Raw genomic sequence first — 18,702 nt, 5'->3', positions numbered from 1 at the left:
TATTAGGCGATTTTTCTTCCTGCTCAATGATTGGTCAGAATGGACCAGCACCCACCCCCTCTTCTGACCACTCCCCGTCCGCGTTTTCTCCACGTGACTTCTGCTCGGATCTCTCTTGCAAAGTTAAAAACAGACTTTGTTTATCTTGGTGGCTGTTTGCTGAAATGCTCTCCGTCTAGTTTACATGCGTTCCTCTCCTAACCTCAGCTTCGTTAGTTGACTCTTCCCAGCACTACACGCTGAGAGGAGCGCTAAACTATTGCATTTATCTGCTTCACTCTTCAGCATTTCTGGTCTCTTTGTAATCCAATTTCATAAATTTTTTTTTTTGTTCTCTTCAGCTGAGACCGAGCTGCACGAAAAAAAGGAGTCAGAAAGACTTGAGGGTTTTTTTTTTTTACCCCCTCCGTCTCGTGCAATTTGTTAAAAGACTGTTTGGCGATAAACAGCTTGCTCTGCAGACGTGTGTCTGGCAGTTTTTGGGGGATTTGTTGCAGCTGAAGGCAGGAGGAGCGCACCGTCCGTTGAGGATCTTTAATCGAGCATTCGGAGAGCGCCATGGCGACCGAAGTGGATACGTGGTCCACCGCTCCGCAAGCCGACGGTGAGTGAAATGCACCGAGCCGCGCGCTATGTAGCCGCGCTTTGGCGCAAAGTCTCGGGGAGCCACCGCTGGGCCTGCTGGCGTGCTCTCCCTGATCCATTGTCCCTGCATGGGATGGGCTGCAGCGCCAGCCATACTCCACCATGTGCTCCCATTAAACCAGACACACACACTTTCTCTCAATCTCTCTCTCTCTCTCTTTCTCAGCACACTCACACGCTCAAACCGAGCACTGGTGCAACAATCACTGCTCACTGACGCAACGTTGCACTTTCGACACCGCAACTAGAACCGAACTCCATTAGCATTTTCGTTTAGCTTTTCTGGAGCTTTGATACTGTTGTTTGTTGTTGAACTGCTTTCACATTTAACCCTTTCACGTTTCTGATTGGACGAGGCCACAGTGCTTACTTCCGCTTTGACTAGTCGTTGTGTGCACACTGGCTTAGCTGCTGTGACTTTCCTCTGCAGCTAAATCAGTAAATGCATGACAGAAAATGAGCTGTTTTGGTTCCTGATTCCCCCCCACCCCCTCACCCCCCCGTATTGTTACCGTTCCTCAGTCTCGTATACATATATGTCAATATTTTTTCTGTCACTCTGGCTATTTAAACCTTTATTTAGACAGAGACGCAGAACAAATATGACGCTTCTATCCTTCCGAAATGTAGATTTCTTTGATAAGATATATGCTTACAGAACAAATCCGCGCTCTGTTTACTTTTCGCGCAAATCAAAAACAGGATGCGAGATTCACTAGACGTGTTCACCTCATCCTGTCAGTTTGACACACTACATAGTGTTTGTGATTAGTGATTTCAGCCATTGCACAGTGGCTTGTTTAAACGATATTTGAGCCCATGGCACACTGGGTTCCGTTTTCCTCTCTCAAGCCTGGCCGTGACGTCGACACGTATAGCCTACTATAAGAGCCAATAGGAAAGCCTTACATAATCTCTGCGCTGCTATTTATTGGAAGGTTACGTAAGAAATATAGTAAGCAGGTTTATAATGTGTCAAAGTGACATTTCACATGTGTGATAAACATTTAATCTCAAATATTAAATACCTTGATTGGGGGAAAAAACATTACAGCTGATTCACCTGAGGTTACACAGAGGTAAATCTGTGACCATGTGAGACACCACATGGTTTGTTTTTTGCTTGTTATGGTATTGTTTAGTGTGTGCGCGCGCATATGTGTGTGTAAAAGCAGCGCAGATGGGCTTTCCTGCATGAACTTGACTGGCCTATTTTCTCAAGGAGGGTCAGCCACGCTTGATGGAGCAGCCTCTGTTGATGAGGTGGTCACACACACATGCTGTCAAAGACTCTATTGTCTGAGCTGAAAGGAAAATTTAAAAAAAAAAAGACGAAAACAATCCCTCTATATGTTGTGGGGTCACACTGGACACTGGACTCACACAACGCTATGGGGAGTGTGTAAAACTTCCATAGTAGAACATGGATCTGCCATCAGTCATTTAGGCTTCAAAGGCCTTTGTGTCATCCGTTTCAGGCTTGAGACTGGTGATTACAACTAAGCTACCATATTACAGATTAATTATCAGATCTTAAAGTCATGTCTTAAAATTGTTAGTCTGGCGAGTGGCCCAAAAAAGCCCCATATGAGGCATAACGGAACAACCTACAGGGAGGTACATAGTTGTCTCAGTCAAGTAGTATCATAATTTTTTTGGTGTTTTGTCTTAATGAATAACTGAGATGAGAAATGAGATTTAAAAATAAGGCATGAATCATTTTATGTTAATGGCCTGCTGGCTTGTCAAGTAGTGTTTCACCACTTATGATCTGTACGGACTGGGCGAGTTTTCAAGTGACACAGAGACCATCTGTGCTGCGATGAGTGCCCTATAGGTGCAGATTTAAAGCCGGTGTCGAGTCCCACATGTGAGAACATTTACGTAACTCCTTGGATAAATACGTCCATCGTGGAAGAAGCCCCCTGACATAAATGTCAAGCCAGATGTCTTCGTGGCCTGCTGAGTACACATAATGCTATGGCCTTTGCCTTCTCTTCTTTTGTTAACCCTCTTCCCTTACATACATTCATGAAAACAGTGTTTGCACACACCATCCGTTGTCATTAAGTCCTTCAGTTTGGAAACTGAACAAACCACCCGTGCAAAGTAAGTGGTTTACAATGCACCAGTGGAAGCGATTTGGTTGAGCATTAGAAAAACAAACCACACACACTTTATCAGACTGTTAACCGTTTATCTGAGTATCTCTAATCTTTTGTATGCACCTCCCCTTGCCCCTTATCAATGTTGTCACTCTGCAGCTGTTACAGAGGCTGGCTCAAGAAGCATAGTCAGCAAAAGTTTCCATCAAATGAAAATTTTCATTCTTCTCTCACTGTATTGTTGAAGAAAAGAGACATAACATTGCTTCACATGTGCCAACTCATGTACCCGTGTTTGTGTATCATGTGTGGCCAGTTTCTCATCTTCTGTTGTCACGGTTTTTATATTTAAACACAAATCCACCATATGCAAACAAGTTTAGGCGACACATCTGAAATATGTTTTTCTGCAAAAAATGTGGCTGTGTCTCCTTTCATTGGATGAAATGACAGTTAAACCCCCAGGACAGCCACACCCGTTGCTCCCTGTGATAGATAATCACCACAGGGCCACATACTTTACAGTAGGGCTGCTTGACCTTAGAGGACATCATACATGTGTTGACTGAGAAAGCTGAGTAGATATTTACCCGTTTGACCTGTATTTAACCAAATTGTTCTACTGAGATTTGAGAGTCTCTTCTAAGAAATCTCCAGCTAAAATGGCGGCATTTCTATTTTTTTTGGAAAATAACATAGAAGCATGAAACAAAAAGGAGAGGAATGGGGGAATAAAAGAAGGAAATATCTAAAAGCATAGCAAGCAAGAATTAAAAACAACATAAAGTTGTCTAAATGTGCAAAGCTCAACACGGTCTGTGCATGTTAGATTTACACAAGACTGTGACCAAAAGTTGATCCAGTGCATACGGTGCTGGCAGTCTTGGATTTGTTGCTACATATTTCTTAAGTGTACAGGGATTCATAAGTCTTTGATAGTTTCTTCAGCGTCTTGACTGACCCCGAATCAAAGCAGTTTGTGGGGTTAGTTGAAGCTTATTTTAGAGTTGAAATTCAAAACTAATCTGTGTCATCTGGTTAATGATGGGTTACAGTCCTTACTGTAAAGATTCCCTCCAGACATGTTTATTAAGATGTTATGTTAATACTGTGCTTTGAATGATAGTTTGGAAATGACATCTACAGTCTTCTTCCACATTGAAAGACAATCCACAATTTAGGTATTTGCAGATATTTTTAATTTGTGTATGTGCACTGGAGGCTTTGTGTTTTCCACACCACACTTGTTGGTTGTGCACAGGACAGTAATTGACTTCCGAACCAGTTGTAAAGTCATAAAATCCTGCTCAGTCAATCCTGAGTACGCATCTCAAACTCCGATTCAAGGCGAGCACAGAAACTTTCCCCCCAAAACGGTGTCAAACTCTGCAGGGTGAAGTAACAAGAAGGAAAAACATATTTTTGAGTGGAATTACACTTTAAAAATGGTGCTGCATTTCACAGATTCTCCCCCAAAATTACACTAACTCGTGCTTAGCCTACAGTTGCATTTATGGTTTTGAAAACTAGGTCCCCCCTGAGCCTAGGTGTGTGAAATCCCTGCTCCACTGACCTCCTTCTCATTCATAAGCACTGCCACTGTATGGATGCCTAAAAGTAAACGCCTCAACACTGCAGCTCGGCCTCACCGGCTGTGTGACGCTCCCACGCAGCATGTAGGGTAGAGGTCCTCTGCTGGTCTGCATCTGCCTGTGTGTTTCTTTTTTAAAAACTGGTTAACTGTGGGGGCGATATTGAAAACCGTCGTGACAGTGTTGAGTGGTTTGATAGTTATGTTGCTGAATTCTGGGTTTAGATATTAGAGTGCAGCTTTATGCGACCGCGACAGTGACACACAGGCCTACCGTTGTTGAGTAAGGACAACAGCTCTTTTTAGCAGCTACAGTCAAGCTCGGCGTTACAGAGGCACATGGTCTGTGTGCCGTGTTTTTTAGAAAGTTAGTTAGCTCGGCTGCATTCTGTTACGCTTGTTTTGCAACTCTTGTCTTGGCAAATGGCTCCGACTTTTTCTGCCCTCTCATTTTTCTGCTCTTTTCCAGTTGGCCGGTCGTGTGTTTTGGCACGCTGCCATTGGTTAGTTCCTAATTTACAGTGCTGGCAGGCCCTGTGGCCTCCATGAGGGGAGGAGGTAGAAGCAGTAGAAGGAGCAGATGACACATGGTCGGCTGTTTACAGAGTTTTGAAGGCCAAGGGTGTGGTGCCTCTCTTAATACAACAGGTTAATTCAGGGAGGTGTCTTGTTTTTCCTCAAAGGTGTTTCCTTCATTTGTTGCTCACATTCTTGAGCTGATTGAACTCTGCAAAACTTTGAGCTCATGTAAAAGTAGGTTGTAAGTTAACTGTTTTTGTATAACGACTTCAATTGCAACCTTTTTTTTTTTTTTTTTTTTACAGCAGACGAGCTGCTGCTGCTGCTTTTTAGATTGTTAGTTTTATCTGTGGCTTGGACATGTTCCCCTCTCCTCCCTCTGTGTGTTTTTTCTACATCTCCTGTAATCTATAGGGCCATAATTCCTCTAACTGCCGTTTGGGCCCATGCATAAGGGATCTAAGTATTCATTACAGCCTCAGAAATTCCTCCACCTCCTCCTCCTGCTCTCCTACAGCCCTGTCATGTGACCAGTCATGGTCCCAACCAAGCCATATGTAGTCAGGTCCACTCTGGCTGCCGCCGACAGATCGCGAGAAGACAGAGGAATAAAAAAAAAATACTGGTGTCAGCATTTCTCCAACATGTGCTCCTCTTTGCTTCCTCCCTCCCTCCCTCCCTCCCTCCCTCCCAGGCCTGCAGGAACACTCCAGTACCACTTGTTGTTGTTGTTGTTGTTGTTGTTGTTGTTGTTGTGTCTCTTTCCTCACCTACAAGAAGCAACCTGAGATTAGATTCCTAAAAATCATAACTGTTTCTACCCACAGACAGCATATAGTATATTATAGTTCCTAATAGTGTATGTAGTTATTTGACACATTGACCCATCTCACATCTGCTAACAGAGCTGGTGAGTGTCGCAAGAAGTTTGTGTGTGTGTGTGTGTGTGTGTGTGTGTGTGTGTGTGTGTGTGTGTGAGAGTGAGTGAGAGAATGAATCCTCTGTTGTGTTCTGGGTGTTTGTGTGATCTTTGGCCTGATGTGTAAAAGACGGCCATGACATATGAAGGTGGCTGTCGCACATGCAGCAGAGCACATTATTTTTATGCCCTGAGCTGCTGTTGTTACTGCAGTGCAAGGCTGCTCATGCAGTCTGCTGAATTCACACTAGATAATCTGTCACGGTTGCAGTGCAGGTAAATCTAAGTCAAACAATATCAGCAAGTTAAGCACTGGGATTCTTTCTTTTTTTTTTTTTCCCAGCAATAATATGTTAAGCATTACTTTGTCTTTTCAACAGAATGCATCCCCCTAAGTGCAGCTAAGCCACATTAAACAACCTACTGTATTTTGTTAGCTGTTGTTGTTGTTTCTGTTGTTGTTGTTGTTGTTGTTGTTGTTGGCAGATCCTTTTTAGACTTAAGGCTTTACAAACATCTCTGACAGACACAGTTTGTTTGCAGACAATATTAGCAGAGCTGGGCCATAAAGTTGTGTAGTGCACTTTTTACTATCAGTGTTTCAGCAGCTGTAAAAATGGCATACTTATGTAATTGATTCACTAGTGTAGATGAGATAACTTATCTGAATATTTCAAATTATTATAGAGATATTCGTTTCGACACAGAAATGAACTAATGTGTAATAGAGACTCACAAATTCTGACTAAAGATTCTGTTAGTGTTTCTTTTTGAGTGGTTTACATTCTTATTAAGGAATAGAATAGAAAGAAAGAAAAGTATAAATCCACCAGAAGTAAAATTATACCCATTTACATTACTGGGCCAAAACTAAGGTCAAACAAAGTAGACAGACACTTAAACATGACACTTATATACAAAAGTTGAACACATAACATCCGTCACTTAGGAAGGCTTTCTGGAGCATTTTGGAACCGGGCTTCAAAGTCAGAAAACTAGGGCTGAGCAGTTAATCAGAATATTATTGACATCACAATGTGGCCAAGTGCAATATGCAAATTGCAGGAGCTGCATTTTTTTTTTTTTTTTTTCATTTTTTTGATAACAGATAAAATGTTACAACATACCATAAATGAAGCGTAGTGGTGCTACAAAGATGCCCCGGCCAACAAATCATGTTCTCCAGATGTAAGTGAACATGCTTCTCATGATTCAAAATGGAAAGGGCCTTTTCCATCCTTTTGCCACAAAAATGAAACAATACTCTTGTTTAAATATCAGTTTGTTAAAGAATGATTAATTGACCTCAGTTTAGTGGAATTAGAAACTGTCCAATCGTCTAACAAAGTTGTTAACAGCAAACCATCTGTTTCAACTCTCTGATTACAGGGATGTTCTCTTTCGACGACAACCTGGCGGGGGCTAACCGTCCCTACAGCGATGACGACGAAGCGCTGAATGAAGCCGAGGTGAACGGCAACTGGACGCCCCAGGAGAAAGCGCTGCACGAGGCGCGGCTCAAAGCCAAAGCCAAGCGCCGCCTGCGCAAGTCCTCGTCCCGCAACTCAACCAGCGAGTCCATCTCTGAGTCAGGAGATTTGGCAGGAAGCGACCCACACAGTCCAAAAGGCAAAGTCAACACTAACGACCGCAAATCCAGGACGGGCAAGGGCAGAGGCCTTCCAAAAAAAGGTACACTTGGCAGAGGCAGAGCAGCACATTTTTACACAGCTGGGGAAAGTTCAGCTTTGTAGAGGAGCACTGAAGACACAGACTTCCTCTTTTTTGAGCAACAGTAACAAATAACAGATGGTTCACACGTTGTACTGCTAGAGTTGAAAAGGAAAAGGCACTGATAGAAATGCTCCCAGTTATAAAGAATGGCCATGAAATGAGTCAGTGGTTTGTGTATGGGCTGATTGTTCACAGTGACAAGCTGGAAACATTGTGTGTTTCATGACCTGCCTTTTTTTAGCTGCACAAACTATATAACTATAAAAAGTTATATCGGCAAGCTCCCCTCACGGTTTGTTTGCTGTCTGGTTGTTCGGCAGGTGGGGCAGGTGGGAAAGGAGTCTGGGGGGCTGCTGGGATGGTTTATGAAGATGAGGAGCCTGATGTACGGGACCCTAACTATGATGAATCTGCCCAGGTGAGTGAGTGAGTGTGACAGACCATGTCTCTTCTGGGTTTTAGATTGTGGATACCTTTATGTGCATGTTTACTGGACTGGACTTCCATTGAAACTTGAGACATTTGGTTTTGTGCTTTTAGTTGATAAAAAAAATCCTTGTCTTTAAGAAAACCTGATACATGAGAGCCAAGTAAAAACGTGAAATAGTTTTTGTCCACATCATCCAAGAAAGCTTGTACAGTTTGACGATCATTAAAGTTGGGTTGCAACCACCATTACTTAAATTTGGAAAATGCTGCCAATACTTTTCTCAGATGAGTTGTGGCTGATGATTGTTATAAAATAGGAGATTTGAGAATTTAAGGTGAGTCTAAGGTAATGTCTTCAAATTGTTTGTTTAGTCCAATCAACAGTCCAAAACTTAATAATTACTTAATAATCAACTTACTGTCATATGACACAAAGAAAAGCCACACATCTTTATATTTGAGAGGAATTATTAAGATTGATTTATTTTCATAACAGTTGCACATTCATTTTCTGATTTAATTGTTTCAACTCGGCTTAAAAGAGAAACAGTCTTTCTGAAGTGCCCTGAAGAAATTGGCTTCAAAACACTGACATGACTCGAGCGTCAGCGATCTTTACACACATCCTCCCACCACTGTTATTCCCCCCCCCCCCCCCCCCCCCAGTGATGAATGAGCGTCACCAGCACAGGTTGGTTCATCACTGTTGTTGGTTGGTCAGACCTGTTGTTGATGGAGCAGCCTTTTGTTCCAAAGAGGACCACTGATCAAAGCTGTGTGTGTGTGTGTGTGTGTGTGTGTGGTGTATTAGATGACAGCTTTTATGTCTTGTGTCAAACAATGTCGTTGAAAGGGCGCTGCTGCTGCGACGACGCACTGAATAGAAAAGAGGCTTCGCCCTGTGAACAAGATAATGATTGTCCACACTCAGACAACAAGCATATGTACTCTTGCATCTCTAATGAATTACAGAATGTCATTCTCTCTTGTCATTGATTGCAATTTCTCAGATGGCATATGATCAAAGACAACATTGTATTTTCTGTCATTTATACGGCATTGTTAATCTACTGGTAATTACGAAGCTGTTTTTTATATCAAAAAATCCTCATCATTTGGCCGAAGCTCGTTTACAGCACTCCTCCTCACATGCTCGTTTGATCCAGATGGCTCTGTCCCATCACGATCAACAGTGTTTTCAATCTTTAACCCCGTTATCAAGCGAATGCTCCGTGTGATGCTGTAGGCCAAGTTTGTTGGTCTGCTGTTAATGGTCAGGCTGACTGGATGCAGAGTGGGAAAGGAGCTTCTGTCAGGAAGGAGTTGATAAGGGTTTGGGAACGGCTCAGAAAAGCCAGTGTGATTTGGCCTTGAATGTTGCAGGAACGTAGTGGAAAGATGTCAGTGTGTTACAAGGGAACTGGGACAGAGTGGTACAAAAAAAACAGATGGGACGTGTGCAGACAGTGACCTCTTGAATCAGGCTTAGGGGATCACCTGATGAAGGATTTCTGAGTGGAACGGGGCATCCTGTCCTTGGGAAATTGACCAATCCTTGCTTAATATATCAATGGCCTCCATGTGAGGACAAAAAAATACAGTTTTTCTTTTTCTCTCTTTTGCCTGTACTTGGCCAGAAATGATTGTTTTGGGTCCCTCCCATCATCCTCTACAGTCAACAGTCACTTCACGTAACATGAGTGGAAAACAGGAAGATGAATCAGCTTGTTGAACTCTTGGCTATAATCTTCCTTTATACCAAGATTTATTTATTATTTTCCCTGTTACATGAGCTTGGCCTCATCAGAGAAGGGGAAGACAATAGAGCAATTATTTAAATGCTCAAAGTTTTCCAGGACGTTGAAGTCATTTGATCAGCTCTCCAGGTCGAGTAACATCTCACCACAAAAAGTTAGTTGGACTGGTTTGACCGACATACTTGGCACTCATTTATGCAGCATGGAAACAGAAGAGAGAAGTTGAAGTTACTAGTGTGCTTTACAGAAGGACAGAAAAGGGACGGATAACACAGGCATTTTAAAGAAAATTCCATTGATTCCACTGGAAAAATAAAAAATAAAAGAAATTATTATGGCGTGGTATAACTTTTCCGAACTGGTTAAACAAGATTTTAAATCCTCGCATTGTATATTATTGGCTTCTTATTTTTGTATTTTTTATATATAACTGACTCGAATTGATATTGAGCTTTCTGTCGGGTTGTAAGGTTTAACTTTCAATGGTCTGTGCTGGATATGATTTTAAAAAAGAAAAAAAGCTTATATGCAATAATTCATATGCATCCACTTTGTTGTGCATATTTGTGTACGTGAATGGATTTTTCTTACTGATGATGGCGTGTCTGTTCTTGCACAGGGGGACACAGTTTATGCAACAGTTGTGCCAGAGGTTGATGAGAAGGAACTGGAAAAAATGGTCAACCCAATTGTGCAGGAGTACTTTGAACACGGAGACACAAAAGAGGTCCAGGTAATGGATTTCAGATAAAGCACTTTCTCATCCCTTCACTCAGTGCATGCTGACCAGGAATGAATGTCTTTAGAGAATAATTGGATGGACGTCAGTAGCAGTATTGGTTAGAGATAGTTCTGTAATCTTTATGTATTTCAGAGTTTACGCTTGTATAATGTACATTATTAATTCAGAATTGAGAAGTTGACTCCACAACAATCTTTTTTTTTTTTTTTTTTTGTTCTCTTTCCTGTCAGATGTTGCTGAAGGGGCTCAACCTGGGCCCCCATAAGTATGAGTTCTCCTCCCTGGCCGTGTCCCTGTCCCTTGAGGGCAAAGCCAGCCACAGAGAGCTGACCTCCCGCCTGCTCTCTGATCTGTCGGGCAAGATGCTGTCACAGAGTGACATGGCCCGAGCCTTCGACAAGATGCTGAAAGAGCTGCCGGACCTCATACTGGACACACCGGAGGCTCCACAGGTAAAACTGATACACAGAGGAGAAAGCAGCAGATATGAGCCACTGATTTCCATTCAGTGGATCTATAATTGTTTTGTGCGCATAAGTAGCTCTTAAGTGGGAGGGGACACGCTGCACTTAAAAGATTAAATGTGACACAACATGCATTCAGTAGTCTTTCTCATGAAATCTCATGAGGTACTGACTGGTGTTACACGCACCACTTGAGAATTTAACACCAGTAACTTCCCCGTCTCACAAAGACACTGATAGTAGCGAATTAAACACTGAGGTGTGTTTTCAAGAGTTATTTTCTTTCCACCCTTACTGTTTTTTATATCTAATTGTTAGCAGTTGAGAATGTCATCAAAAGCCAAAAAATCACTTGCTTAAATCATCATCTGTGCTGAGTGTCTGTTGTAATTACCCCACAGAATGGTTAGTCTGATATTGTGAATCAGTCTAGATCATATTTGTAGTTTGTCTAGAAGGTTTCCTGTGTGTCTCCAGTCAAAGGATTCAGTGACGTTGCACTGTGTCTGCACGTCGTCATACTGACAGGACATTGCACTTGTGATATGCGATATGGGGAGACTTCCATGTTTCTTAAAAGATGTTTTCTCTTTCAGATGTTAGGCCAGTTCATAGCCAGAGCCATAGCGGACCACGTCCTCCCCATGTCTTTCCTGGACTGTTACAAGGGCAAAGTGGACTGTGAGCACGCCAGGTGAGCCATGACGAGCAAAGTCAATGTGCAGAGAGAAAAAAAATTCAACCTCAAATATAAAAACGAATTTATGTTGTTTGTTTTATGGTAAGATGAACAAACCAAGATAACGGATGTAGCAGAAATACGCTTTGGCATTCCTCCTCCGTGTGTTGAAAACAGCTGCTACTTTACACTTTCTTTAAAGAGGAACAGATGTCTTCCTTTCCTGTGGTTCTATGTGGCTGTAAGATAACGTTTACGCAGAATGAAGCGTCTTTTGTTGTGGTGCTATCTTGGTCATTTTGGACCTCCATGCTAAATTGGGAAAATCCCTCCAGTCAAAATTATTAGATGTAATGTAAATACACTCTCCCCATTTGTCTTTCCAGAGTGGCTTTAGACCGTGCTGCAGTGCTGCTGACCATGAAGACGAAGATTATGCGTTTAGACAATGTGTGGGGTGTGGGTGGAGGCCTGAGACCTGTCAAACATCTCGTCAAAGAGGTAAGTTCAGGCCAACCACTGAGGGTATTGTACATTTTAAAAACAATAAATGGAGAAATCACAATGATTTACTCCCAACACCTGAGGTTGCAGTGTTTTGCACTTCTTTGTTGTACTGTTGGCATTATGTAATGTAAACAGAAGGCAGAGATGCATGCTGGGTAGAGAGCAACAGGCCAGCCCTCTGCTATGTTGCTGTGTCAGCAGGGTACTTTTCTCCCCTGAGAAGTGGGAATTGCAAAAACGAGTGCGCAGGAGGGGCCGACACGGATACACACCCAAGCCTTTAACTGATACGTGCACCCTGCTCACACACACACACACACACACACACACACACACACTTGCACCCCACGTGTTTTCTGCTTAGTCTTTGTTTACAATTATTGTTCCATGGTCTGGATTTTCTGGAATTGTGCATGCTAATGTGGGTGTGGATAGTGTGGGAGTTTCAAGAGCACAGCTTGTAACTTATGCAACATTTTTTAAGTGAGTGTGTGTGTGTTTAGAATCGAGAGAGTGGCATGTCGGTGCGTCCTCGGTCATACAGCATTGTGTAAGCCTCAGTAGCCCTCAGACCCTCAGGCTCTCCTGTCCGGTTTTGATTTCCTGCCTGCTTGTGTGCAGCCTCAGGGGGGAGCATACTGGGCTGGAGGAGGCATAAGGCCTCTTCGACTCACTGCTAACCTCTCTCTATTGTTGTCCTTTTTACTTGCAGCCTCTACTAATCCTTTCAGTGTCTTCATCCTCCCCTCTGTCGCCGTCCTGCATGTCAGCGTTACGTTTTTCCCTCCTGCTGTGGCGTTCATGATGCTCAGACGGCCACACATTCCGTCAGCTCAGTGAATTAGACCCAGAGTTGACTCAGATGTGTTGGTTTTGCTCAGAGGCTTTTGCACTTGTTGCATCAATCACGCTCTTCTCAAATCCCAAGTGGTGTGACTAATTGCTCCATAAATAGGTTTTTAGTAAAACAGTACATGCAGCTCAGCAGTGTGCGTGACATAACCGTTCCTAGTAAAAAAGAAAATGAATCTGAGACTAAAAGATTCAAGTGCAGCTTCAAACTGGAAGAAAAGCTTTTTTTTTTCTAACTGACTTCAAGTTGCCAGGTATATCAGACGTGTGTGCCAGGGTCTATTTCCCAAGGAGGCGAGGTTATTGCTGGAGTAAATCCTCTCATATAGCTTGGATGAAAATACTTTTGAGGGACAGGTACTTCCAGGTGTTATTCAGTTCTGTGTATTCAGCCCTGTGAATACAAACAGATGTTAGGTTTTTTTTTTTTCTTTTTTTTTTTTTCTTTTTCCAAACGCTGTAAATTTGCAATATCCAGGAAAGAATAAAGGCTGGGGCCAAAAAAAAAAAAGACAGTTAATATAACATGTTAAATACAATACAATCTAGACCAAAGTAGTATTTTAGCATCAGTCGCGCACCACAAACACCACTAGCTAAACAAATAATTTTCTTACTAGCAAATTAATTCAGACAAATTCTACCTTTTACTGTAAATTATTGCTGCTAATAATGGACTCAACATTTTCTGTGGATGCCTCAAGGTAAAAGCCTCACAGAGGAGTGAAGGGATTCTGCCCCCTGAACTGCTGTAGGATCCATTTTCATATGAAATGAATGTAGGGAATAAACATAAATACTTGCAATACCTATTACAAACAGGATGGAGCATTGGTTCGGACAAATCACAATTATCTTTGTATGCATGGTTCTTGACCCTCATACACTTCTAAATGTAGTTTTCCAAATGTGGCTCAATAAATCTCAAGGCATATTGGACCCCCAGCTGATACAGTCTGAAAGGAAAAGACTGTGTATTTCTGCCTGTCCTGTACTGTCCTGCTTGCCTTTCTTCTGTAGTCTTTGCAGGCACAACGACCCACTCTAGAGACAGTACAGATGCAAGTTTACACACATTGCTAATAACCCAGTATTACCACAACTTAGAAATTCCAACAATTACGATGAAAGAAACAACATTGGTTTTATTTGTGTGTATTTCTTCCAGATGAACCTTCTGCTCAAGGAGTACCTGATATCAGGAGATGTGTCGGAGGCAGAGCACTGTCTGCGGGACCTGGAAGTCCCCCACTTCCACCATGAGCTGGTCTATGAGGTACTGCAGTCAGTCTTAATGTATTTAACGTGAATCCAAGTATAATTGTATTTGCAGAGATGTCAAACATTCAGTCTTCAGTCATATTTTTTTCCCAACATTATGAAAATAAGATAATTAAATCAGCAAAGTGAATCTTTTTTTTTTTTTCTCTCTCTTGTTTTTAGTCAAGTAAACTGATGAGCAAAACTGAAAAAAAAAAAATCCCTTCAGAGACTTTCATTTCTGTTTTCTGCCAAGGACAGTGTGTGTTTGGCAGCAGATTTCTCTCATTTGCATTATATGTATTATTAGCAAAGCTCAGTCCAGATCAATCAATCCAACATGGTGATGCACATTGCATAACATGGAACTGTCTATCCTCAATACAAATGTAATTACTGTTATTGTTATTTTGTACAATGTGTTGCTGAATGTTGTATTTGTGATGCTTCTAAATGTAGCAAAGAAAATACACTTTCAGTTAGTCAAAAGCCTTTATTCTCTAATGTATTAAAAAAAAAAAAAAAAAAATATATATATATATATAATATATATATATATATATATATATACATACATACACATTATCATGTATTGTATATTTGTATGACATCTATTTATGTAAGTATAAACATGCAGTATACTGGTTGGTTACCAGGTTTCAAATGTACTCACAATTAACAGACTTGGACAACAGGTTTTTCTTTTCTAAATTAGACTGGGGACCAACCGCAACTACAACTGGTCAAAGTCAAAAACTTCAGATTCTGGATTTTCTTTCCATCAAATGGAACTGAACACATACATTTATATAAATCTGTGTATGTATAATTGTATTATTTCATGTTATGAGCTTTTACCATTCTGGCAACAGTGCATTGTGTACTTTTGTCCAGCTGGGTGCTTTTTGTGCTGCATATGCTGCACTGTTCAAAAGTGTCCGGTTTTTACTTTTTCAGTTACAGTTTAGAATTGCACGCAGAATTCAGAGTGGATTATTTGTCACCGATTTCAAAACTTAAATCTTTTATTTTGGTCAGTGTTAAAGTACATTATGGTGACAACAAAGTCCTGTTGTCAGTCTTACCTTCAGCTTGTCCTGACTCATGTTGTGAAAATGTCTGATGATGAATGCCTACCATGTGGATCCAAACACTGCGACCATGTGGTGAAATGTGCAATTGTCACGTGTTTGGAAAAAAATCCTTTTTGATCATCTCAGACGTTTATTCCACCCATATTTGATTTTCGATTAGACGCTTGGTGCGCTTGGTCTCAATTATTCATTATGCTATATCATATCATTGTTTTTCAGGCTATAGTGATGGTGCTGGAGTCCAAAGGGGACACTGCCAGTCATATGATGATAAAGCTGCTGCAGTCGTTCTGGAAAACAGGCCTCATCACTGTGGATCAGATGAACAGGGTCAGTCTTTTTATGCACTTGAAAATATCTTTCCCTATGAGAGAAAAGATTTAAACAAACTTTACACTTTATTTAAAAACGAATGAGTGTTTAACCGTGTCATAATAGTATCCCTCTTTATACATTGTTTTCCACGCAGGGTTTCCAGCGTGTCTACGATGAACTCCCTGAAATCAACCTCGATGTGCCACATGCCCACTCGATCATGGAGACCTTCGTGGACCTCTGTTACCAGGAGTCTGTCATCACCAAGCAGCTGAGAGATGCCTGTCCCTCCAGGTTAATCAGGCAGTGATTAGCACTTCAAAACAATGCCATTTTCCTAATTAAGTCATTTTCAAACACTAGTGGTGTTGTCTATTTTTCTCACTGTCAACAAAGCCAAAAGTGCAAAGTGAATATTTTCTAACGTCCTCAACTTTTCTGTGGATCTCAGTCTCACGGCCTTTTGTTTTGTGCTTAACGTATTTATCTTAAAAAGGCTCATGAATTTCCCCAAACAGCTGGGACCTCTAGTTTTTAGTGGACACTGGGAGTAGATAGTGCTTTTGATGAGGACTATTTTCAGACGGGGGATAAATACACCTCTGGTTCTCTTTTGAGTATGTGTATATGGGATTAACTCAAGATAAACTGCAGTACCCATATGCATGGTAATGAAGTAACCCACTGTAAAAGTGTGGCTTACTGATGTGTTTTAGTTGGTTTTGGACATTGACAGAGAGGAATAATCTATAAGCTTTTAGTTAAACAGGCAAAACAACAGTAGGATCAATTCGTTGTTGGTCTTTTAACAGGATTTGATGACAATAAGGAAAATACAACATAACCATCCTTAACATTTATTATTGTAAGGTGTATGCCAAAATTATACTAACATGTCTCTCAAACTATATCTTCTCCACCAGAGGGCGAAAGCGCTTTGTAAGTGAAGGAGATGGAGGCGTGATCAAGAACTAATCCACAAGAGGAAGAGGAAGAGCAGGAGGAGGAGGAGGAGGAGGAGAAGGGGTGTCTACAGGTTCTTGCCCCCTGTTTACGCTCCAGCATGCCCTTCTGAAATGGGGCATGGCTGGCAGTCTCAAGTTTCCTTGTTCCTCTCCTGATAATGTTGTCATTACACAAACCAGTGTTGACGTTTGGTGAAAGCAGACTGAAGAGTGGCGTTCAGTACCCTTCATCTTGTTAATCACTGTTTTTGACATTTTTGTAAGAATATTCTTTATTTCTGGGGTTGATGTTCCCCCGTTGCCTCAGTCTTTGTACCTGTTTGTCAAGAATAATTCAAGTCAGAGCTGCAGAAGACAGACAGGTGGGCAGGTTGGGTTTTGTGCGAGATGAGTTTTGGTTGTTTGTCTCTTGCTTTGCTTCATCTGTTGCCACATCTCGATTTTTTTTCATGTTAAGCACTATAAATGGAAAAAAAAAAGCACTTAAAAGAGAGCATACTGTCAGTGAGCACTTAGAAATTTAGCTCAACAACAATGAACTAAACCATTTTATTTTCTGCTACAAATGATTTGAAATTATTTCAAGGCTACCATACTTAGAACCCTCTGGTTCTAGTGGTTCTGTTGATTTGAGTTTTGAGGTTTATTTTTTTCTTTTCCTTTTATTTTTTTCTTTCTTTTTTTTAAATCTTGGTCTCTGCGGCCAAATCTTCCCGTTGTACAACACAGCAATCAGAGCAAGAGGTGTTTGGGCACTGTTTGGGTGTTTTATTGCATTAGGGCAAGTATACATTGGAAGCCCTTAATGAAAATAGGAATAAATTGGGGTTAATGTGTGTAAATACAATTGAACAAGCAATATTTTGAGCATTCTGACTTTGCTTGCAGTTAATGTATCCACAGCCACATGGTCAGCAGTGGATTCTGGACAGGTAACCTTAAATAAAAATTCAAACTTGCTCTAGAAAACAGAATTGATCTGGATAATTTCTTTAAACTTGGAATCTGTTTAATATGTCTGTGAGAAGGCAACCCTGATATGTTGGGTATATTCAGATTTTTCTGCCACTGTCTGTAAAAGTTTTACATGTTGACCAAAGTTGAAATGTGGATAAGAAATATATTTCATTCATTAAAAAAGGCAACAAAATGAAGTTTCTGTTTTGTTTTTTTTCCATGCCAGCAGCATTGGTGAAAGAGTAACCAGAATTAAGTCACTGGGCAAGAGTAGTAGAGAGATACATTAATCACACCTGTTGATCATAGTCATCAGTTGGGATCCTTTCACTTGTACCATCTTAAGGTTTCTCATTTCCCATTTTTCTCTGACTATTGATCAGAGCAGGTGTAAAAAATGTTAACTTATGTAACTGAAGAACTGTTCAAGGCCACAGGCTGGATGTTTTATTTCTCCTAAAGCTCTGACTCTTGACAATTTATGGTACATACAGTATATGGTGCCTGGCTATGTGTTTCTATAGCACAGCTTTATAATGTCTACAGTGTAAATAACTGATTGAGGGAGATGTATGTTAAATGGTTAATATTTAGAAACTGGTGTAATTCACAAGACACACTCATTCATGCATGCAGCCATCCACTGTCAAGTAGAGGCTATAATGTTAATGTTTTGTATTCCTACAGTCATATTTGTACTATTGATTGATTTATTTTGGATCAGCAAACTGTTCAAAACACACTGTTCTACAGAAGAATTTCATTTTATATATTTCAATAAAATGACATATTTCCCTCTATAAAGTAATATTTGCATTTTTTCCCCCCTCTCATTGCTTTAATGGGTGTTTTATTATTATACTTATTTGGTACAGTCAATGTACAGATAACATCTAGAGACACTGTTAAACAGCAAGACAAATAAGAAACAATGCATGTATTACAAATAGGTAGAACTGCAAAATTCCTTAGAGGAATTATGTATATTTTGTTGTTTTTGTTGTTGTTTTTTTTTTCAAAAGGAGGCCAACAGTGTTCGAGTTGTCAGTGCAAAATACCCCCATTATTCTAAATAAAGCACATATGAGGACAAAAAATGTGTTTGTAAATGAGGGACCATTCTCTGAGCGCGTCTGTAGAAGTCTCGCAATTTGAGAGGGAAATTAGT

At 40.9% G+C, this 18,702-nt stretch overlaps 1 protein-coding gene across 1 annotated transcript; it reads left to right on the top strand.

The window, feature by feature from the left end:
* The first annotated feature begins 111 nt into the window (after window positions 1-111).
* pdcd4a (programmed cell death 4a) lies at window positions 112-17,731 on the top strand. The gene is made up of 11 exons (XM_056371264.1): window positions 112-604; window positions 7,169-7,471; window positions 7,834-7,931; window positions 10,319-10,432; window positions 10,672-10,893; window positions 11,502-11,599; window positions 11,971-12,085; window positions 14,112-14,219; window positions 15,517-15,627; window positions 15,767-15,906; window positions 16,536-17,731. Exons 1-11 carry the CDS (start codon window positions 559-561, stop codon window positions 16,585-16,587), a joined length of 1,407 nt encoding a protein of 468 aa, XP_056227239.1. The 5' UTR covers window positions 112-558; the 3' UTR covers window positions 16,588-17,731.
* Window positions 17,732-18,702: the final 971 nt, after the last annotated feature.

Source organism: Seriola aureovittata, chromosome 3, assembly GCF_021018895.1.
Source record: "Seriola aureovittata isolate HTS-2021-v1 ecotype China chromosome 3, ASM2101889v1, whole genome shotgun sequence".
NCBI lineage: Eukaryota > Metazoa > Chordata > Actinopteri > Carangiformes > Carangidae > Seriola > Seriola aureovittata.
Note: the sequence above shows the minus strand (reverse complement) of the source record. Positions and strands in the feature narration are given on the sequence as shown.